The sequence below is a fragment of the Leptosomus discolor genome, chromosome 9 (genome assembly GCF_034619465.1).
Source record: "Leptosomus discolor isolate bLepDis1 chromosome 9, bLepDis1.hap2, whole genome shotgun sequence".
Lineage (NCBI taxonomy): Eukaryota > Metazoa > Chordata > Aves > Leptosomiformes > Leptosomidae > Leptosomus > Leptosomus discolor.
This window is the reverse complement of record NC_141399.1, coordinates 42,135,133-42,157,983: the sequence shown is the minus strand read 5'-3', so window position 1 is coordinate 42,157,983 and position 22,851 is coordinate 42,135,133. Positions and strand designations below refer to the sequence as shown.

At 42.8% G+C, this 22,851-nt stretch overlaps 1 protein-coding gene across 2 annotated transcripts; it reads left to right on the top strand.

The window, feature by feature from the left end:
• Positions 1 to 4,891: 4,891 nt before the first annotated feature.
• Positions 4,892 to 18,386, top strand: LAMP2 (lysosome associated membrane protein 2). 2 transcript variants are annotated; one of them, XM_086469948.1, is made up of 9 exons: positions 4,892 to 4,952; positions 6,000 to 6,118; positions 6,626 to 6,839; positions 7,451 to 7,612; positions 8,402 to 8,619; positions 9,154 to 9,273; positions 9,546 to 9,624; positions 10,447 to 10,614; positions 18,244 to 18,386. In XM_086469948.1, exons 1-9 carry the CDS (start codon positions 4,895 to 4,897, stop codon positions 18,384 to 18,386), a joined length of 1,281 nt encoding a protein of 426 aa, XP_086326074.1. In that variant the 5' UTR covers positions 4,892 to 4,894. The 2 variants fall into 2 exon arrangements, with proteins under 2 accessions (XP_086326074.1, XP_086326073.1); XM_086469947.1 differs by lacking the exon at positions 18,244 to 18,386 and adding an exon at positions 11,864 to 16,282.
• Positions 18,387 to 22,851: the final 4,465 nt, after the last annotated feature.

The following is a 22,851-nucleotide window of genomic DNA, read 5'->3' as shown; positions in this document are numbered from 1 at the left end:
CAGCACTTTCCTGCAGCAGCATTTAATGGTTTGGTTTCCTACCACCACCTCCTCCAGAAACCTGACAGCTCAGAAACTGCCATCTGCTCAGAGCAATAGTGAACCACAGCTTTCACACGTTTTAGATGATAAGCGACTTTTTCAGAGCTAGCACAGCAGGGCTAGCGGGAGTCATCCCTCTCGTACCGTGAAGCAGGCTACCATACACAGCTGAAGCACTGCAGGTGTCACGCTGTGCTGGCCAAAGTATGGTCTTTGTTATGGTGTCCGGCTCACAGCAAATCCTTATTCCCCAGGCTACAAACTAGGGGTGCATGAGAAGGAAAACTCTGGTGAATAGCTGTAACTCTCACAGTTGTTGGCACAGTCCCAAGAAGGTCCCCGTGGTTCAACCCCCTCTGCAAAGTGTATCTGTGACCACTCTGGCCAGCATTAATCTTTTCCTCTTTCCACCCCCCCCACCCCCCCACCCCCGGCCATGTGAAATGGTACCAAATCCTTCCTCTGCCTCCTGGAAAGGTTTTGCCATAATCTTGTCCCGAGAAAAAATACAGAAAATGCCATGGTGTTTAAAGAGACAACTAAAAGAACAAATAAAAATACATTAGAATAAAATTACTGCATGTCCGAGGTATGATCTCTTTCTTCTTTTTATCACAAACTGTACTCTTCTGCACCAGAGATGAGAAACATCAAGTTACTCAGTGCTTCATTAAACACTGGACGCTTTACTTCAGACCACACACATCCATCAATTTTTGCAAGTCCCAGGGTTTAGAAGAGTTCGGTTGCAGGCATAATATCTAACCAGCTGACACTGTGACAGGATTCACAAAGGATTAAGCATATGCTGGACATCAAGAATATGATGTGATTGAAAGTCACAGAACAGCCTATACACTTGAAATTAGGCACGAATTTATATTCTCTGACAAACCAAAACTTTAAAAAGAAATCATAAGGTTTTGCGTATTTGTTCTCAGTACATGTCAGTACCTTCTTAAAACTACTGACATCAGACTAAGTATAACATGCAGTAAAAATGTAATGCCGTCCAGAAACATTACAGTCCTCATTATCACATCCAGCAATAAACATAAGGAATGTCTTAGAAAACCAGGACCAGCTTGGCATCCATCAGTGGCTCCCAAAATCACGCCAAATGCAAAATCATTTCTCTCTAGTAAGCAAAAGGGTAAGGCATTTTCTCTGCATCATGGTAAGTCTCCTTATCGTTAAAGGAAGCAGCTGATCATATGAGTTCAATCTTATGTGACTGAAGTCTGACTATCACATAAAACTTACCATTCTTTAAGACCAACACAATCAACAAAGAAATTAGTCATGACAAATAAGATGCAGTGGATATTTGTTAGAGTTCGAATCCTGCAAGTACTGAATAAAATAGCTTTCCATGGAATTTAAGAGGAATCAGACAACAGCTGACCCCAACCACTAAATTTTTTTCCTAAGGAAAGCTGGAAGATTTGTTAAACGAGAGAGGAACAGAGTTTCATTTTGCTCCCTCCAGAGCTACAAACAGGAGACAGGCTTTGGGAACTGCCCAAAAATTCTCTGTTTAGGGAGGACAGTGCCAAAACCAAACTTCTGTCAGTTGGCTGGGCAAGAGGAGACTATCACTGTGCTGACGCAAGAACACATTGTTTTTAACAACCTTCTGACACATTCAGAAGGCTGGAGCACGTGGGCTTCGCTGGTCAAACTTCCCCCCGTACGTGAATGCGAGGTGGCTGTACCAGCTCCCTGCAGGTGGAATTTGATCCTTTGGTCTCCCCAAGGACCCCACACAAGGGCAAGAAACCCTTTGGGCAGCTTTTGTGGCTGCCTCATCACTTCCCACGTTGTCACTAGGGTCAGCCTTGATGTACACACACCACAGGCACGTCGGTCTCTCCTGTCATATTGCGTGACAGTTACATAAACACCAGTTCACAGTCTCTGAACTGATACAACTCCATCCTTCCATTAAGCTACTCCTACAGCCAGTTTGGCATTGACTGAGCTGAAGCGGGATTAGCCCATACATTGTTTTGCCATAGCTCCAAGGGAGGAACGACACGTCCTCTCATTTGTCTTCACTGATGGCAAGCAAGAAGTAAACCTCCGAACAAAAAGTGCACCTGCTGAGAACTCATAAAACACTGTAATACCACAAAGCCCCCGTGCAACACAGTTACATGGCAGGGGTGGAGATACAAGGAGAGCAAAGCAACCAGGTGCAAAGAAAGAAAGAGAATAATCTGCGTTCTGATAGTAACGATGATATATTTTTCATTATGCTAAATGATATAAACTACACTGTTCTTTTCATCCTACACCAGTTGCTACTCCTGTTCTGTTATTAAACAGAAACGGATTTGCTTGTTATGCCAGCTACCATTTGATTTCATTTCAAACTTCACTAAATCGGCATAAAGGAATCAAGGTAACCAGTCTTCCTTTTATGTCTGCAGAACACCTAGTCATTTTACAGTCTATTTCCTATGTGCTAGCAAGAGAGCAAAATATTCCAGATTCTTCACTCAGAACAAGGGGGTGTTTGAACATACCAATGTTTATACATAAAGCCACATGTCCTGAAGTAAATGTTCCAGCTGATACAAAAGGAGACATTCCACCAAACAAACTGCCTGAACGTACCAATCATTTTCTCCTCCTCCAATTAATTAAAGCCTAATTCACTGTCTCTCTCTCTTAATAGTCAAATCCTCTTAATTTAATTGCTCCTAACTCCCTGAGAGATCACTTTTCAAAACCAGGAATTTGCACTAAAACAGTGAAGCCTGAGGAAAGGTAAAAGCCCCAGCAGCAGGACTCGCCCTAGCCTCTGAAACGCCCCATTCTTTGCGGTGGAGGTGAGAAAGACGAAAGACTTGCTGCTTTCAGAATTCGTGGTTTCGTCTGTGCTGCTCTTACTGGATGCTCCCTCACAGCCTACAGCAAGTGCTGGCTTGGTTTTCAAACATAAAGTTTATTTCTTCAGATAAGTTTTCAGTAAATTAAGCCCAAAGAATAAATAAAAAAGTAGTCTTTATTTTGAAATTACATGAATCCTGATACTCACACGCAACGATGCTTAGACATAACGCATGTGCAGGTATGTAATATGCATGATAAGTTGGTTCTAGGTGCAGTTATTAAGCACAAAAAGAAATGCAAAGACACAGTGAACATGTCTGACCACACAAGCATTTGTGCATGGACCATTTGTACAATGCACTGGTTTCACTGGTGGTCCTGACTTGCCGGGTTTGGTTTTGTGATACTCTTTGGAAAAGTACAGCGTTGCAAGTATACAATTGAGGGTGTTTAACTCCCATTTAATCACAAATTGCATTTCATCTTCCTCAAGACTTCATAACTTCTTTCCTGTCAACATTGTCTACATTCCCACTGTCTCACTGTATCAGGTCTATGCGGTTTATTGTCTTCTGCAAGAGCTTTCATTTTCTTCCCCCATAACTGGGCATGTCTCTTAGTGCCCCATTATTCAAAATACTATTCCTACAGCTCCTGTTATTCCAGGAGGACCCTTCCTTGCTGAATATAGAGCTCCTGTCTCCTCAGGCAGCTGAGCATCTGCCTGCCATAATCCTTGCTGTCTCCCAGCCTCAATCTCTTCTTCCCCATCTCCCCTTCCTTTGCCAAGCCAGCTTTTTTTTTTTTTTTACCCCTCATCAATATTCTTCATGCTGCAATCCAACATCCATCATATTTTATACCTCATTCCAATCTCAAATCCACCAATTCTTGTCCACTCCTACCTTCTTCCCCCCTCCACCCCACTGGCTCTTTTCTCCCTCATTCGCACCAGGCAGCTGCTTTCTCCCACCTTCTTTCTGCCCCATGTTTTGCATTTTGGCATCAGTGAAAATGCAGCAAAGCAGCCCAGTTCTGGGTGCTGGTGCCAACTCCCTCCCTGCCTTTCAGAGGCCATCGCTGGAAAGGTTTCTGCCCAGTCACGGTGGTGCCACAGTTCCCCGGACAGCCCGAGACCATCTCTGGTCGGCCCTGGGTGCCGCGGGAGGATGGACAGCCATGCCAGCCGGGAGGACACCGGCAGGGCACCCAAGGCAGAGGACCCAGCACAGGGCACCCCGGGCAGGGCACCCAAAGCAGGGCACCCAAGGCAGGGGACCCAAGGCAGGGGACCCAAGGCAGGGCGCCCAAAGCAGGGCACCCAAGGCAGGGGACCTAAAGCAGGGCACCCAAGGCAGGGGACCCAAGGCAGGGCACCCAAGGCAGGGGACCCAAAGCAGGGCACCCAAGGCAGGGGACCCAAGGCAGGGCACCCAAGGCAGGGGACCCAAGGCTGCCCCAGCCCTAAAGCAGAGCCATGTCCCCAGGGAAGGCCTGCCTGGTCCCCTGAGCCTGCAGGTAACTCACCGCCGTGCTCTGCCGCTCCTGCACCACCGACTTAAATATTGAGGGCAATTTAGCCCATTCCTCCTCCATTTTATTTATTGTAAACATGGAAAATATCTTTATTCTTTATTTTTTTGCACTGAAAGCCTCTACATTCAACTTGTTTGAACGCGTGTCTCCTCTCAGCTTGCCCTTCCCAGCCTCCAGCAGCCCCAGGCATCCAGCAAAGGTGCCGCGGCCCAACGCCAGCCGCCCCCAACCCGCCTCTGCAGGCGCGGCCCCCCGGTGCCGGCGGCCCCGCACCGCCCCGCCGCCCGCCCGCCCGAGGCGGTGCGCGACGAGCGCCCTGTCCGCGAGCCATCGAATCGAGACGCGGCGCGGCGATTGGCGGCGCGCGGGCGGCGGCGGCGGCGCCGCCCCTCCCCTCACATGACCGATGGCGAGTTCGCGATCGCGCCCGCTCGCCTCGCCCGCTCGCCGCTCGCCGCCTCTCCCCGCCGCCGGCAGCATGGCGCCGCGCCGCGCCTCCTCCTGCCTCCTCTGCCTCCTGCTGCTCGGCACCTCCGGTGAGCGGGGCGGCGGCCCTCCCCGGGCCCGCGAGGGGGCGGCGGGCCTGCGGGCGGCCGGTGGCGCGGGGGGGTGGGGGGGTGCCGCTCCTCCCCCGCCCCGTTGCGCACGTGACGCGGCGTCAGGCAGCGGCCGGGGGCGCCGCGCGCTGCCGAGGTCCTGGCGGGCCCCGGGGCCGCCTCAGCCCGGCGGCGGGTTCCCCGGGGCGGGGGCTGCCGTCACCCGCAGAGGGGGAGCGGGGCGCGGCGGGCCGGCCTAGCGGAACCCTGTGGCTCGGTGGCGGGGGCGGAGGGCGGCGGGGAGGGGAGCGGTGGGGCCGGCCAGGTGCCCTTCCCGGGCCGGGGTGCAGGCCGGGCGGCCAACGCGTGTGTTTTGGCCTGCGGGCCTGGCGGCCAGGGCGGCTGGTCTGCCGCTGGCCCGGCCGGGCGGCGCTTGGCAGGCGGTGTGTTACCGGCGCGGGTGGGTCCGGTCAGCCCCGCTCCCCGGCCGGCAGCTCGGGATCAACGGTCACACCGTGCACGTCACGTCAGAACCGAGCGTGGGCGAACGCCTCTGTTGAGATTCACTGGGTTGAGAAGCCAACAGCTGTCAAAAGTGCTCTGAAAATGTAAAGGGAATGTAACATCCATCTCTTCTGAGCCCGAGACTGTGGGAGCACGATGAAGGCAGCCCGGTCTCCTCTCTTGGAGGAGATGGAGCTGATAATAATAGGAAGACCCTGGTCTACAGGCAGTACACTAAGTGCTGTGTTCATGCACTTCAGTTTACTTGGTTTGTCACCAGCAGGCTAATGCTCCTTTAGGTTGTTAGTCCTTGTCAGGTAAATAGACTATAAAACGTTCTCACATTTTTTACCTAGCTTTGATAACTTTGTGGTGTGCTTCTTAGTATTAACGCTTTTTAGAAATCTCTCTACTCTTCCAGTGTCTGGCAAATTGAACCCAGTCTTGAAATAATTTACTACTTTGTAGTGAACTGTCCTCTTAAGTGGTTCTGGAAAAGGAAGTAAAAGCGATGTTTTAATAGCCAGTAATCATATCTTACAGGTTTTTTCCAGTCCTATGCAGTGGAAGTAGATGTAAAGGATGCCTCTAATGCTACGTGTCTGTATGCAAAATGGATGATGAGATTCTTGATAAAATATGAAACAAACAGTAGTGATTATGTAAGTATTTGGAGGTAATTTTTGTTGAGAACTGTATTTTGTCCTGGGTAAAAGTTTAAGTTCACTTTTTTGCCTGGGGTGTTTGGTTTTTTACTAAGTCAGTTGTTAGGAGTATTCGTAAATACTCATTTTAAAACAAAGTGTAAGTTCTCAATTAATAATACAAATAACTGAAAGTGCCCTGTGGCACTTACTCTACGTGGCATACTGCTCAAACTTGGTGGGTTTTGTGTATCAGTGTAGTTAATGTTCTCAGCCCAAATAGTAAATGTAAATTGCAGCTCAGCGCGGTCAAGACTTACAGCCAAGTTAGATTTGTACTTGCATACATGAACCTGATATGTCTCCTTTCTAAGTCAGGGAGCCTTTTTCGTATCTTTCTAGAATAACCTAAAATAATCTCACTGATCATGTGAAAAGTTCCCTCTAACTCCAGGAGGCTTATAACCTTGTCATGGGGAAGAACTGCTACCTGTGGAAATATTTAAAATCACCCTTTTGTTGTAGAAAAGCACAACCTTGAATTTGTCATCCAGTGTGACACACAATGGGAGTGTCTGTGGGAATGACACACAAGCTGCGCTTCTGGCAGTACAGTTTGGAGGAGGTCACTCGTGGAGCGTTAACTTTACAAAAACCAATGAAACTTACCAGGGGGACTTCATCACGTTTACCTACAACACCAACGATACTGCTGTTTTTCCTGATGCTAAAAGAAAAGGTAATGCTCTGTGCAGAATCCTCCTTGCAAAACAACCTCGGCTGCAAGCGTCAGGTCTCATGTACCTGACCTTGGTTGGCTTTTTCGGAGTGAGAAGGACTAATAATGTATCTAACGACTTCTATGCCATATACTGCCTGTTGTTCATCATAGCTGCCTGCTAGATGAGGATACAGACTAGTGAGCTTCACTGGATGTGTGATTCCTTGAGGTGGAACAGAAGGGGAGGGTTGCCTGTTTGAACAGCCTTGCTCAGTGAGGTGTTGCTGATAGACATCAGGAGTATGGAAGATGCGTTTTAATGTGCACTACTTGACCTAGCAAAGCAGTACCGTGTTAGGCTTCCTGTGTACTAATACCTACTAATAATAGGATTATTTCTTTCCATAAATAAAAATTTAAGTAAAAGGGTTCACCTTCCTAATGCCTTGCCTAGTTCTGGAAGCTTTACTTAGCACTTCAGGTCAGGACACCTAGGTAAAACATTCAAGAGAGGTTAGGATTGTTAAACTTGGTTATCTTTTTGTCTTACGGAATTACATAAAACATAACACTACCTGTAAATGTTCTTGTAGTTCATATGGCATTGAAATATTTCTGCTTATTTGTAGGACCAATTACTGTTGTTGTAAAGGATACTATGCATCCAGTTCAACTGAATAACGTCTTTGTGTGTCATAGTACTGACTCTCTTGAAGCTGAAAACGTAACACAGATTTTCTGGAATGTTACTGTGCAGGCTTTTGTTCAGAATGGCACAATTGGTAAAAAAGGTGAGCGTTTCAGTTTGTGAATGAGGGGTTTTTTGTATTGTACCTTAGTGCAGGGAGCAAAGTCCCATAATAAAGAATCCACCAGTTCTAAGATGTGCTGTGTTGAATAGTGTTGATGTAAATATCCTTTAGTACATCTTTCCTTGTTCCTGGAAAAATAGATTAGTAGGATGGATTTAGTAGTATATAACAATGCAGATTGTTCCCATGCCAAGGTGGCAGTCTAATAGTGTGTATTCCAGTAATTCGGGTATTAAAAATAAGCATTTCAGAACTACAGTTGCTGACTAGATCATTTTGAGCTTCAAGGTATTTAACTGACTGCCTTCCATTTTCAGTGTAGCCTCTGCTTTTTCATTTTAATAGTCCAGAGCCTGTTGTCTCATCCCGTAGCTCAACTACTCAAAAGAGATGAGCACATCATCCTGCTGCATAAAGCTTAATAGGGTTGCTTACTTCATCTACAGCTAAATACACACCACGCTTTTATACCCACGTGGCTATCTCTGTGTGTTTCGCTCACATGTGGTGGAGGTAAGTAGTACTGCATATGCCACATGGAGCTAAAACTGTGGGCAGTACAGAATTTCTGAGAATAAAGGGTAGCTGTAAATTGCTTGGGATACTGTGCCGTAGTGCTGAGTTTGAGGCTTCTGACTTGGTAATTAGCAGACTCCCAACGAGCCTAGATATCAACAGGGAAATTGGTATCTGTATTGAACTGACCTCTGAGTCATAAGATTCTAATAAAATTTCAGCACTGAAATGGTGGTTGAAATTTCTTTTCAGAGTCTAGATGTCGTGCTGATACGCCTACTTCTGCACCTACTGTTCCGCCCACTATTGCGAACGTAACTACCGCATCTACCACCACTTCATCGCCTGCTCCAACCACTGCTCCCAAACCTGTGCAGGCTCCAGACACAGGAAACTATTCTCTTGAAAGTGGAAATAAAACTTGTTTTCTGGCTAGTGTGGGGCTGCAGCTCAACGTTTCCCAAGACAAGGTGCTGTGCTTCTCTTTTAGAAGAGTGGGAAGGTTGCTGTAGTTATTTGGTATGAAATGAGAGTGCAGGGTATTTGCTTTGTACGCTGCTGGCTGTCCAGAGCTGCCCCTAAGTATTGTACGTACTGACATCAGGATCGTTTGGTGGCATAATAACTACCTTCAAAACCTTATGGGGATTCAATGTGACTCGTTACTGGGAGTACCTCTTAACATCATTAAAAGCCTGGAACTTTCTTAAGCTTTTTAAGGCTGTTGGTCCCTGCAGATACTGTCTTTCCCCACAGAGGGAGCCAAAGATAACCTGTTGTATTAAGTCAACAAAGTAAGACTTTGCTGGGCGATTTGTTTGCTTCAGTATTACCAGTGTGTAACTAAACTCGGGTAGCCTTGGTTCAGTAGTAGCCAGGCTCAATCTCCCTGCTGTCATCTTCATTACAAGCTCTTCTAAGGCTGGCTATCTAAGGCTGCTGCTGACTGGAGCAGTGGATTCCTCATGGCTGCATGTCTTTGACACGCTATGTCTGTATTTCAGCCTCTTCTGATCAACATCAATCCAAAGACAACTAGTGCAGATGGTGTATGTGGCAACACAACAGCTACTCTGAAACTGAATGATGGAAATAGCACGTTGATTAGTTTCACATTTGTTGTTGTAAGTAACTTCTTTTATTTTAAACTAGTTTCCACTTTAACAGCATGTGTGATGATCACTTATAGTAAAATCCTTCTGTCACTTGCTGGTGGAAGGCTGTTCCCTTGTAGGAAGTGGAACTGGCTGGCTGACTGCCTCAGGACAAATGGGGAATTGGGTTAATGTAGAAAATGTAAGACTGTGGTAAATGTGTTAGCCTTTGTAACGCATGTGTTCCTAAGGTTACGAATGCAGAGTTGCACACTGACAGTTGGTTCTTGCTTCTTAAACAGAGAAACGCAAGTGCAAACGTACAAAAATACCACCTGAAAGAGGTCAATGTTACACTGCTCAACCGGCTGAATGGTTCTGGTAAGAAACAGTATCTGCCTTAAAGCAAGTGTAAGCTTTTATTCAGTGTCTGTGTTTATCAGATACTTCTGACTTTTTTTTTTCTTTTTCCCCCCAGTGCTGTTCTTGCTTACTGTTACTTCCTACTTTAAGTTGGTAGGAACAAAAGTAAGAAGCAGAAATGGCTGTAAGAGCTACTTTAAACAGCAGTGTGGGATCATCCTTTTTTCCTGAAACTTCTGCTAGTGGGGTCTCTTACTTTGTGATAAACATGTGTAAATTAAGAGGGCTTCTTTATAACTGTTTTCAGTAACATAATTTTTTTGAGGTCTGAAATAATACGGTTGTACCAACTCCTGAAGCTTTTTGTTTTTCCTAAACCAGCTGTTGCCGTCTTTGAAGATGCTGCTGTATCTTCCAACCACTTCTACTTAGCTCTCGCTGGGGAAAGAGACCAGTCCTTCAAAAACTTAAGCATGCTTTTTTCCAAATCAGAAGTATGGTTTTCTTAAAAGTTGCTTGTCATGGTACTGCAGTTGAAAGGGCACTAAAGGGCAAATGCTGACAACTCTGCAGTGCTGGGATGAGCAGAGGTGCAAGGAAAGCTTGATGTCAGTCTGTAAGGAGGACAGGTTACTGCCAAGTACTGTAGTAACTTCAGTGCCTGACTTCTTTTGGTTAAGCAGATCAATCACACTTCAGACTACCTTGTTTTTCAGAGTAGTCAGTGTTGAAAAGTTGGCCCCTCTTTTTTTATTATATTAGATTGTATTAGCAACTCTCTTGCGTTTAAAGTGGGCATGCAAATTTCCTTTTTTTTTTTTCTTCCCCCCCTTTCTTTAGTCATTTCAAATGCAGATAACAACAATTTCAGCAAGTGGGATGCTTTCCTTGGTAGTTCTTATATGTGCCGAAAAGAGCAAACTCTTCAGATTAATGAAGAATTTCAAATACATACTTTTAATCTATGGATTCAGCCATTCCTTGTGAGGGAAAATAAGTTCTCAGAAGGTAAGAGTTGTTTTTTTGTTAATTCTTGCAAAATTCTTACTTGCTAAAAAGCACCAGCATTGGGCACAAGCACTTTATTTTTTAAGCTCTTGTTCCGTTGTTGGTTGGGGTTTTTTTCTGTTTGTTTTTGGGGTTTTTTTACACATGGAATGAAGAGGGGTTCTGAGACTGCCATTCCAGTTCAAGGAAAGCCTTGTTCTCAGTTAAAAAATGTCTGCTAGGTATGTTGGTTGTCCTTCATAAAACTTGAAGGAACTAGAGACACTGAAGAGGGACTTAAGCATTGCCTTGTGGAATAGGTTAGAAGTTAATCTGACATGATCTTGACATACAGCTTTTTGTAACTCAAATGTATAAGAAAATGGGACAAAACTTTAGCAGAAGTGGACTCTGGTAATACCATGAGTTGTTTCGTTTCTTTTTACCTGTCAGCCTAAGAGATAGGAGTGTGGGGGGGGAAAAATGAACTGGCGGAGCTGCTTTCAGAAGCAGTGTTGAATATCCAGAACTAAAGAAAGATTTAAAAATCTTTGTTTGCTGCATTATCCTGGTTTTGTCCGGGGAAAACTGGAATGGGTTAAATGACATCTTTCTTGATCTTTAGTGTAATCTGACCTTTGTACTTCATGATAATATTTGCAGTACAGTCTTACCAGACCAGACTAGTCTGTTGACAAGTAGATTGGGTGCAGATTTTTGAACTTTTTTTTAGGCAGAGGTAAGTATACAATTGTATGCAGGGTAAACACTATCATAATACATTGTAAAGAGGTTCCATTTCACTGTGTAGTTCAAGTTGCAGCTAGCTGCCTTCTGCTCCTAATGGTAGTTATTTCATCTCTCTGTAACATGTCTTCATTCTTTCTAGATAGGGTCCTGATACCAAATCGAGGTCACTTTATTCCTAATGCGTAAAAGCACCAGACTTGCCTTAAGCATGAAAGAGATAAGGCTGGTTCTGTCTTAAAAGCAGAAGAATGGCTGCTCCCTTGGCTAGTACAGATCTTGTGCACATGAAAACTCCTAAACTGGTAGCCTACTGTAGTTTATCAAACGTTCCTAGTGATTATAATGCTTAATATATGCTAGATGTATCCATAAGACCTCTGCAGTTCTTTCTGTCTTAGTTTAAAGATGTAATACTTGATTTTTGAACAACTTCTTATTAAGGAAAACAGATTTTTGTACCACGCTTGGCAAGTATTCTGTCTTTATTTATTCCTTGTTGCAACCTTTTTTTCACCTACAGCCCAGGAGTGCTCGCTGGATGATGACAGCATTCTAATCCCAATTGTAGTTGGTGCTGCACTTGCTGGCTTGATTGCCATTATAGTGGTTGCTTACATAATTGGCAGAAGAAAAAGCTATGCTGGATATCAAACTTTGTGAATCTAAACGTGAATCCTGTTCTGATTTCACTCTAAACAAAGCAAGTGCAAGTTCTGAAGTCCGAAAAAGACCCAAAACTTAGGAGTAATTACTAGCCACACCTAATTGGAGTTGAGAAACAGAGAATGTTTGTCTCAGATGAAGCAGAACTACATTTTTAGTTTTCCTGCTCAAAGAAGACGACGTGGGTTTCATAGCTGTTTTGAAGATGTCAAATACTGGGTGAATTGCTAGGCTAAGGATTTTATCTTGCAAAAACCCTAAAGTGTTTAGGATTTATCTCTGCTTTTTACGAATTGTAGCCTGAAACAAGATCACATTCTAGATGTGCATTGGGCAATTCCCTGAATAGCATAGAATTTGTACTTGCTTCTCTCCTCTGCGTTCCTTAGTTGTTGTCATAATTGTGGGTTAAGCTGGCAGCGTTAGTCACTGTGTTGACTCGTATTCAACGGGGATTGTACGATGCCCAGTAACAACTTCGTTTTTCATAGAATTGAACTTTAGGCTGGTGATTAAGTGTTCTTTTGAAGTGGCAGCAGTAACTTACTTAGCTTTGACAGAATTTGAGTAGTTTATTCCTGCCTTGGTGTAGTTTCAGGAACCATTCCTATACCCTGGCTGTAGAAACACAATGGGTAACCTATACTTGCCAAATGGTGGATAATATAGGAAGACTTCAGTGCCATTTCCAAATGCTTTCAAAAAAAATAATTACTGTTAGGCACTGAATTCTTCATCACTTACTATACCTTGGCAATCGTCTGAAATACTCAACCGAGGCAGAGTTCTGCTAAATTAATGCAAGCTTTTTTGCTGGCATCAGTTTAAAGGGAATAACCTTTCTAAATATTCCAGAACTTTAAAGTGCACTTAACTTTATATCTTACTTGCACAGAACTGGTCTGTCTTGTTGCTTTGAATGACCATTGTTTAAAGATGCTTTCATTTAATGAGCCAGTTGTTGCAGCTTGAGCTGTCCTTAAATCTTCATCTTGAATGGTTCTCTGCCAATCAAAATTTACGTTATAACTGCCCGCCATTGGCATCCTGAATGTTTAATGTACTTTGTGTTGGATTGCTGTGTAGCATTTATTACTGTTAAGAATGCAAAAGCCAAACAAGTCTGATACGGACCCATGACACCTGTTTTTCCTTGCTGTATGGAAAGGATAACTAGCTTAAAAAATGCAGTGCAACTGGACTATTCTTAAACTGCAGCTCTGTAGAGACTAACCCTTGCTGCACAACTCTTCTCTGGCCTCCTTGTGCTGAAATACATAGGTTTTACTGCATGGAAAAAAAAAAAAAAGTCTTGGACCTTTAGGTAAGTGTGGCTTTTTTTGCATATGTCATCACATAAGCTGCCTAAACCAGTTATTTAATGAACGTAACATTGTCTCCCCCTTTAGAATGAGTTTAGCCTGCATCAAAGCTGGTTTAGTGTTTTATTAGTGTTTTCTAGGGCTGTAGAGATGTCTGTGGCATGTTTGTGTACAAATCATAAAATACACTTCTTTCAGTAATATTTTTTTTTTGTAAAAACAGTTTACTCTTGACACTAGCCAAGGAAGCAAGTATGGGTGGATAATGCTTACTATAGCTTCTAGTCTACAGCTTGGATTTTGCATCAGTTACTGAAATTCATTTTAATGAAAGTGGGGAACTACTGTAAGTTTAATCCTGAAACAGGCTTCAAGACTTACCATTTTAATTAAAAAAAAAAAAAAGTGGATCTAATGACTTTCATATTAATATCTCCTCAAACAGAGAAGTTCGTATAGATTTTTAGCATTTTTGTGACTGATGTTCAGTGGCACCAGTTACACATGCATTTCTGTTAAGGAGTAGTTACCACACTATATTCATGCAACCATGCAAATTTTTAACTGTGCACGGTTTCCAAGGGACAGTATAGAAGATCAGTGCAAACTGCTCCCAAAATTCAACAATATTAGAAGTATCTTTGCAAAAACCCGCAACTTAAGATTAATTTGCAAGCGTATTGGCTCAGAGATTAAAATACTCCTGGACTGATGTGCAGATAACTGGTTCAAAAAACATCTAAGTTTTGCCTGACTGCCTGTTATAAAACCACTAGTTTTCCTGTATGTATTGCTCCATAGGGAACTGTCAACCTGTTCAACATGTGCTCTAAATAATAAAGGTTGTTCTATTTCGTAAGGAAACTGGTTCACATTTTTTCACTGATTTGGAAACAGACATCTTGTACTGTCTTTTTAAAAAAAAAAGAAATAAACTAACTGAGTGAGGTCGGCTTCAATCAGTCTTTATCTGAGATTCTGTTGTGTAGCTGGTGAAGGTGCTCCTTGGAGAGCCCTCTTGCCTGTGTCTGAATGCTTTGTTTTGCAGCACATGCCGAAGTGTGCTTGGGCGCAGTCCACGGGCAGAAGACAGCTTAGGCACTGACTGAGAACACTGTACGCCTGGTTCGTCGTTAGAAATTTGTTTGTCAACTTTTTTGCCAGTGGTAGCTCCATCCGGACAAGACGTTTTGTGATTTGATTTTGCTAGCCATCTCAGACTGGTGTGCAGTTCGGTTTCTTCTTGCAGTCATCCTGGGAAATGAGGCAGGTCTCTGCGTTCAGCAAAAGGGGGAGAGCATTAGGGAGCCTTCTGGGAATGGGTTAATAGCTTCGTCCTCTGTGGTAGAAGCTGTGTTGATGCTGCCTGTGCTGCCAGTTCTTCTGGTAACAGTGCTACTATATACTTTCTGCATCAGGAGGGACACTAGTCTTCCCTTTCCCATACCTCTTTTTGGCCTATCTTGTCAACTATATGACAAGAGGAAGAAGTGTGGTCTAATGCTACACCCTTTCTTCTTGATTCTAGCCTGCACTGCTTAAATAATCATTGTGTTAAAGCTACCTTCTTATCTGCTACACAAAGTCAGAACAACATGAGCACCTTTCTGAAGCATAAGCTGAAGTCAGCTGAAGCTTTTTTAATGTGAAGAAAAACAAATATTTTAATAGGATCTTGTTAAAGAGCTTAACAGTGGGGTTCCTAAGGATGTAAATCAGGGAAAGTGAATTTAAAGTACAATGGGACTGCAGGCATCGAGTTCCCATCAAATTACCAGTACAAGGCAGTCTGCGAGAGTCTGTGGCAAAACTTGGAACAAGCAGGGATTACTGCTGTCCTCTAATAAGTGTAAACACTCTTGTTTTCTTTGTCAAAGCATTACTATTTTAACTGTAATTCTGTCTCCAGTATTGTCTCTCCTGGAGGCTCGCAGTGAGTATCTATATACAGGAAGACTGGACTTTGTGGTGTACAATAGTGATAAATCTACAGGAATATGCACATACCTGCTTTTCAAGAAAGTATAGAATGGAATTATGAGTCTGTTAGTTACGGTGTTTGGGAAGGGGAACTCTTGCTATTGTATTTTGAGGAGGGGGAGGAGGTTGGGGGTTTGTGTCTGATGTGCTGTTGCGGTAAGGTATTAATTAGAGGGAGATTATAGTGTTAAATACTTCTATTTAAATGCATTTCTTTTTCAAACTTGCCCTTTTTCTATTTATCTGAAGGCTGCAGCCCAGAGGTAGAGCGCTTCATTGTACCCATAGCAGTAGGAGCAGGTTTAGGGGCATTAGTTGTCCTGGTACTTACTGGCTTACCTTCTTGGTTACAAGAAATGCTGGATACAAGTAGATTTAAAATGAGAAAGTTTAACTTTATTTAAAAAAAAAAAAAAAAAAGAACAAATCTGAACTCAAAAGACAGGTTACTTGCCAAGTCAGGCAAATGGTTTGTTAAAAACAAACCTGCTTAAGAAATAACACAGAATGTTTTGTCATGGTTTATGTTTGAGCCTAATGGTTGGACAGAACATGTTCTGGTTCATAATCGATTGATGAATTCATTTCAGTTCTTCCAAAATACAACACTTTTAATTTCAGAGTATTAAAGACGTGTGGTAGCATTATGTGAATAAAAATAGTTTTGTTCTGGTCTGTGGAAACATCATTTAACTTCTGCGTGCTTGTGGTTGTTGAATATTAATGGCTATGTTCTGTCAAAAGACTGGGTTGTTTTGATTACTATTAACTGTGCCTTATATACAGTTTACTAAATACTAAAACTGTGCTCTAAGATAACAAGATTTCTGATCTTTTAGCTTAAAGATGCCATGCTAGTAGTTCTCAAGCTTTTCCAGCCACTGCATGCCTTTTGTTTGCTTGTTTGTTTGAAATTTACCACGGTATTCTCTATTGTATAGCATATACTAATAAAACCACAAAATTCTGGGCTATTGGTTGCATCTCATGATTGAAATTAGGAAGATAGCTTTTCTACTGGGCCTAAAAACGTCGGGGGCGAAAATTTTGAATGGAGACACATTCAACCAAACACATCGAAAAAGCTGTTCTTCCTGGCCTGGACGTGGAGCCGTGTTTGTCGTGGTGGGCAGTTACCAGGTTCTGCAGCTGAAGACACTTCCCTGAAGCCTCTAACCATTGCGCAGGAACGGTGCGTGGATAGATGTGTGCCAGCAACGGTGGCAAACCGGAGAGAGGTAAAAGATGGAACGTTCCTGGTACGAAACTTTAAACCCTTTTTATCCTGGGAATTCCTCGTAACAGTGCCATATCGTGGTGGTGCGTGTTGCAGTGATCTCCTTTAACGAAGAGAGAAAGGGAATTCTGTCGCTGCCTGCTGGGCACCTTTCATCCTTAGGGAATTCCTTCATGTTTAGTATTCAGTGACCCCTTACCCACCATGTCGTAGTTAAATTGTGTACGTTGGTCTTCAGTGAACAAAGTGAACTAAACGTCAAATGCAGTTCTCTCTTTTTAAGATGCTTAAATACTTTCTCAGTAGTCAGAGTATTTTGAAATAGCTCACTGTGTAAGGTGCGTATTTCCTTTTTATCTTTTTTTTTTTTTCCCTTTCCAAGCGTTGCTCTACTTGGCAGTGGGTGCCTTCAGATTATCTGAGTTCAGTATTTTCAGGAGCTGAACTTCCATGTGTGTTTTCTTTCCTCTTAGCCAAAGGCTTTGTATAGCCTTTCGTGAAGGTGTTGTGGCAAGAGCGTTCTGGACTGTAGTGAGCTAAATCAAGGCAGTAAATTTCCTGTAACTAAGGGTGATTCAGTTAGAGACTGAAACGGTTTCAATATGCACTTAATAACAAAAACTTTTGCTAAAGCACTGCATGGGTGCATGACGCGTGCTCTGCTCTGATACAACCTCAAGCGAAAAAGCTTGATAAGGAGCTCCATGATATTAAAAGTGTGTGAGTCAATCACTCTTACAGTGCTGAGCAGCTCACAGGCACCGTACCGTGTCTTGCTGAACGTCCCATCTTGGCACCGCGGAGGTGGAGATCTGCTTTCTTTACAAAGGCGAGGAATGCCAAGCCCCGCCTGGGTGTCTAAGGTGTATCACCGAGTTCGGAATCGGTTCCCAGCGTTGTTTGCTAATCCTTGCATGAGTGTTTGTATCAGCAAGGCGTTCATCACATATTTTACAACCTGTGTATTAAAAATAACTGTAGTATTATGGCTGTCTTGTCTTTGGGGTTTTTTTCTGCTCCTATGTTGATTTGGTAAGGTCTGTGTAGTTCTCAGCTGAAACTGATAACCCTTTGCTTGTATTTGGATTGAAAATAAATCATTACCCACCCAAAGAGAGTCTTTCGGTGTTTTCCATTCAGTGCTTTCAGCATACGTCTCTTGGCTGCCTTCTGTAGTTTTCAGTAAGTTTCTGCTTTGTTACTTGGTTTGCCCTCTTCGTGTCTAGAACCTAGAGAAGTGCTGGTGACTTGAGGGTTTGGGAAGTCACTTGGACAAGGCAGTGACATACCATTCTGTCTCTCTTTGTTGCTGTATGTCTGTTAACGCTGAGGTGTGATCAGCTAATACAAGCTCAAGACTGCTGTTTCGTCCTCACATTTCTGATCCGAGTGGACTGCTTCCTAGAGGAAGATGAAATTAAATGTACAAATCGGAAGAAGTATATTACCAATACCAATTGTGTGTGTAGTATATGTGTTTAAAGAAATCAGTCTTATCAGTTCTTTACTCAATACTGATTTTGCCTTAGATATATTATTGTATCAGAGGTCCCTTCCAACCCCTACCCTTCTGTGATTGTATCTAAGACAGTGTAAATTCTCAACAACGTCCGTTTGCTCCTTGCTTTTGGTTTCTAGTGCTTGATTTCCTTTACTAATTTATTCTCCCTTGCTTTTTTGTTTTTCTTCTTTCTGCAGCTGAAGAATGCTTTGCTGATTCTGACCTGAACTTTCTTATTCCCATCGCAGTGGGCATGGCACTTGGCTTCCTTATCATTCTTGTCTTTATATCTTATATCGTTGGAAGAAGAAAAAGTCGTACTGGCTATCAGTCTGTATAATCTCTTAATTCCACCCCTGTTGCCACTTTCCCTGCTCTTCTCCTTTTCCCAGACTCCCTGATCTGCCCCTTTAAAGAGAAGAAAAATGAATTAATAGTTTCTTTATTTTAAAAAATTTAAAAAAAAAAAAAAAATCATGACAGAATAAAGTGCCATGAGTCTGAAGATGAGTTGCAGAATTACTTGAAGCTGCTGTATGGTTTTGGAGAAAGTAAGTGTTCTGAGGACTATAGAATTGAGTAGGGTGGATGCTTGTCTATGTGTGAAATGGGATTGTTTTGAGTAAAGAAGACATCTGTGAAACTTTATTTCTGTTGTTTTATCTTTTTATACAAGAAAAATTCTAGTTGCATATAGCTTATCTCAGATAATGCTAAAGCTAAAACCATAATTAAAGGTGTGGCTGCTCTGTCAAAAGGGACAGTACGTGCTGTGGGAAAATGAACGCCAAGCTCTTGGCAGACTTCTGCGGGGAGCGTGGCATATGGCTGTTGTCTTTTTCCATTAGCAGCTTGTTCTTGTGAATCAGTCTGAATTTCCTGTTCCTTCTGAGTGTAAAGGTAGTACCCAATCTCACTAATAAACTAACGTGATATAAGAAGAACAGCTGATTCTTCTAGTAAATTAATTTGTTCAACATCAGTACGGAGAAGTTGGCTGCTAATGTAAGTTAAGTAGCTTTGCACTAGCACAATGTGTTTAACGTCTTTATTCACTGAGATAAGGCTCAGTCCTGGAGAACTTTCACTACTCAGAAAAGCCAACAGTCTGATAAAGGAAGTGTGTCCTGTGCTGTTTTGTTTGACTCTGTTTTCCCTTTTGTTCTGAGCTCAATTGTGAAATGAGGGCGGGAGGCTGGAATTTCACTGGCTGCGGTTTGTCTCAGCTTGGGTTCTGTGCACATAGAAGAAACTACAGTGTTTCAGCACTGGTCCGCGTGAGGCTCAAGAGCATTTTGGGAGCTCTCAAAGCCTGACTGAAAATACAGATTGTTCAGAGATTCCTGCAGTTCCTTTGAGTGGCTTTCATGGGTTAACAGGGGATCACTGAAAAGCTGTGATCTAGGAATGCAAGTGAAGATATAAAAAAAGTCTCTTCTGATAGGATTAATCTGCTTTTAATCTCCTAATTATTGCACTCTGAAACAAGTTGAATAGTGCAAGAGCACAAAATTTCTAGGATGTGGAATGCTGATCATAAAGCAGAAACTAATATATATATATTCTTAATATATATTCTTATATATATAGTGAAAAAGTGACTTCCAAAGGAGTGAGAGCATCTGACTTGTTTGAAGATGCTTCCTTTGCTATTAATGCCATACCTTTTGCAATTCTGTGTTCCATATCTAAACTGTACCAAAATAGAACCTAGCCATTTGTGGTCGTGTTCTGCTTCATCCCCATCAGGTTCGCATTGATAGGATGAAAGAAGCCTATTGTTCTTTCAGCTGTTTTGGTCCATCTTGGTAAAAGCCTTTTGCAGCCAGAGAACCCTGATTTCCAGCTGTGGGACAGCTCAAGAGCTGCCAGGTCTGCAGAAAGCTACTGACAGCACACAAAGTTTCTGTCCTCTGCAGCAAGTGTTTACTAAAGCGACTTTAATATTTTATCTCTTCGTGCGTTGAGCCTGTACCTATGTCGTAGGGAATGCACCATCGGTAATTCACGTGCACAAAGATGTTTAAGTAACTCACAATAGCTGTGTATTCAGGGAAGAAATGCTAAAGAGTTAGTTTTGTTTGAGGAATACTTGTACGTTCAATTGTTCTTGTCCTTCCCGTGACCAAAGATAAGCTTCACCTGAATCTGACAAAACCGATTTTTGTACCACAAACGGGCTCTTGAGCCAAATTGTCTTTTTTTAAGGAGTGTAACTTAATGCTGCGGAGTTGGACAGGTTTTGGTTGTCTTGGTCTTTTGTGTTGCACCTTTGCTCTTGCAATATTTGATTTCCCCGACAGGATGGTAAATGGTGAATTATTTTGAGACTGGTGATTTCTGAGTGACACCTGCTTGTCAGAGTGTGTTGCTTCTCTGCTGCCAGCAGATGGATTCCATCCATGGTTTCATGCTCAGATTGCAGATCAAAATATTTTGCATCACTTCTGCTAGATTGCTTTAATAAAGTGTGGCAGTAGATGCACATATATTTATATATATATACACACATATAAAGTATTGCTTTGGGCTTCAATAGAAGTCAAAAATTGAGCCAGCACTTTTAAGGTTGTTGTGGCATGAAGAGTGGTGTATACAATTTTCCAAATCTTGACATGACTGTACAAATATGCCAAAAGCAGAATATGTGTATGGAAAATAAAGTTAACTACGGTGTTTATAAAGTTTTGGTTTAGTGTAAGTAGACACGCGTGCCATTTCTGAGAGCTTTTCAAATGGGATTGTGAGTGTGCCTGGATCTGGATGTTGGTGGGGAAACAGAACCTCTTGCTTCTGAGCTGTTCACGCATTTACATCCCAATTAGTTGATCTTTCTTTGTTGATTGGAACAAAGCATGGGTCCAGTGTCTGCTAAAGACCCAGGTGCTTCACGAATCCTTCCAATAGGCAGGTAGGGAGTAGGTATAAATAAAGTTTTGTCCTGTTGCTAACTGGGGAGATGTTAATTTCATGGCCTGAAGCATGGAGAGTTTGGTTTCCTTTCAGGATCCTACAGAAATCTAAGTGTTTTAAAAGAGAGAAAGCAGTCGGCAGTCAGGGAAAAGTTTGTGGGTTTACCTTTGTTCTGATGTCAAAGGAAGAGCTGCTACCACGGCAGCATCCTCCTTGGCAGAAGGCGGTTTCTGTTGATCAGAACGTGCCCTTTCAGATAAGTTGCACAGGCAGAATGATTGTGTTCCCCTGGCTCTGTCAGTGTCGTATGAATAACCTCATCTGAGCAAAATTAGTTCCTAAACTACCTCTGATTCGGTTTTTAACAGTTCTTAAGAAATACTTTTTTGCCCAATGGTTGGTTGTGATACTTGGCATATAGTGAGTCTTACTGTACTGGGCTTCTGAACTCTTTGGCCCTAGAAAGTTAATCAAGTGTTCAAAATTCAAGGATGACATTATGTGCTGCTTTGAAATGTAGTCTGTAACTGACCGCCTAAAATCACAAACTGCATCTCTTACACCACTGTTTTAAGAATGGTACTATAGAGTTAATTTTACTTAGTCGCTTTATTTTTAATACAAAAAAAATTACTTCTTAGAGACTTATATAGATCAGGAGATGATGGCAGATTAAGGACCTGGACTAGGATGTAGGACAAATATACCATAATGCTCTTGTTCAGTCAGTAATTTTAGCAAGTGTGCTTTCCAACTAGTACATTATCCTAAGGTGTCCTGCCCTGCTGTGTTGTCGTAGCTCCTAACGTGCAGGGTGTAGTTGATCTCTCTCAAATAGAAAGGCTGTAGGCTCACAGGCCCAGGAGGGTCAGGCTGCCCGCGCAGCAGAGGTTGCTCTGACAAGGGCAAGTGTGCTCCATGGGTCTTTGATAATGATAGATTGATGATTTCATTAGTACCATCGATCTCTTAACAGTAAAACGACCAAGGATTTCCCTGTGGTTTTCTGCAGCATTATAGCTGTGACCTCTCTGGAACAGGGAAGAACAGGTCCGAAGTATTTGGGGGGGTCTAACGTGTTTCACTGGCACTTCTGTGCCTGAACGGGGGAAGGAGGAGCCGTCAACCTGCAAACCGTGACAGGGAGAGAAGAGCTCCCCTCACTCGTCCCTGCCTAATAGACTTGATGAGGATTTCTGGGGCAGAGAGAAGTACTGGAGTGAGGGGGAGGAGGGAGAAATACATTAATCTTCCCACTTCAGAAAGGAACAGTTGGAAAGGTTCAAGGGCAAATGATTTTCTACACGGCCTTTGCTCCAACACCTTGGGTGTGCTGAACAAGCTGTGTAAAATGCTGCAGTCAAGATGCTCCTGGTGCTGAAGATCCTAGGAGGCATTTTGAGATCTGCCATTTTCACTTTTTAGCTGTATCATTGCAGGCATAATCCAGAATTTTTGCTGTTTATTTTAACAAAAATAGTGCTAATAAACTACCCTCCTGTTAGCTTTTGCCTGAGATATGCACATAAAACTGTGGTAAACATTAAAATTTAAAGCCAGGAAAAATGCATTCCACAGGGGTGACTCGTAAAAGACCTTATGAAAATAGTATTCAGATACCAGAGGGTTTTTTAATCAAAACTGAAATGTTTTTGCAGGTTCTCTGCCCAGGAGATAACTTTTAGTTTTTACTAATAATGATTTACATCAGATGATGAAAAATGTGGTTCCATGTTCCATTGCATCTCATTTGTTTCCTAACTATGAACAAAAATAAATTAACAAAAATCTCTATGTGCTGGATTTTCCTAGCAGAAAAAATGCTGGCTTTATGCTTTAAAAAGGAAAAGGCCTCTGATTGACTTAGCCTAAGTGCCCAGTGTTTGTGGTGG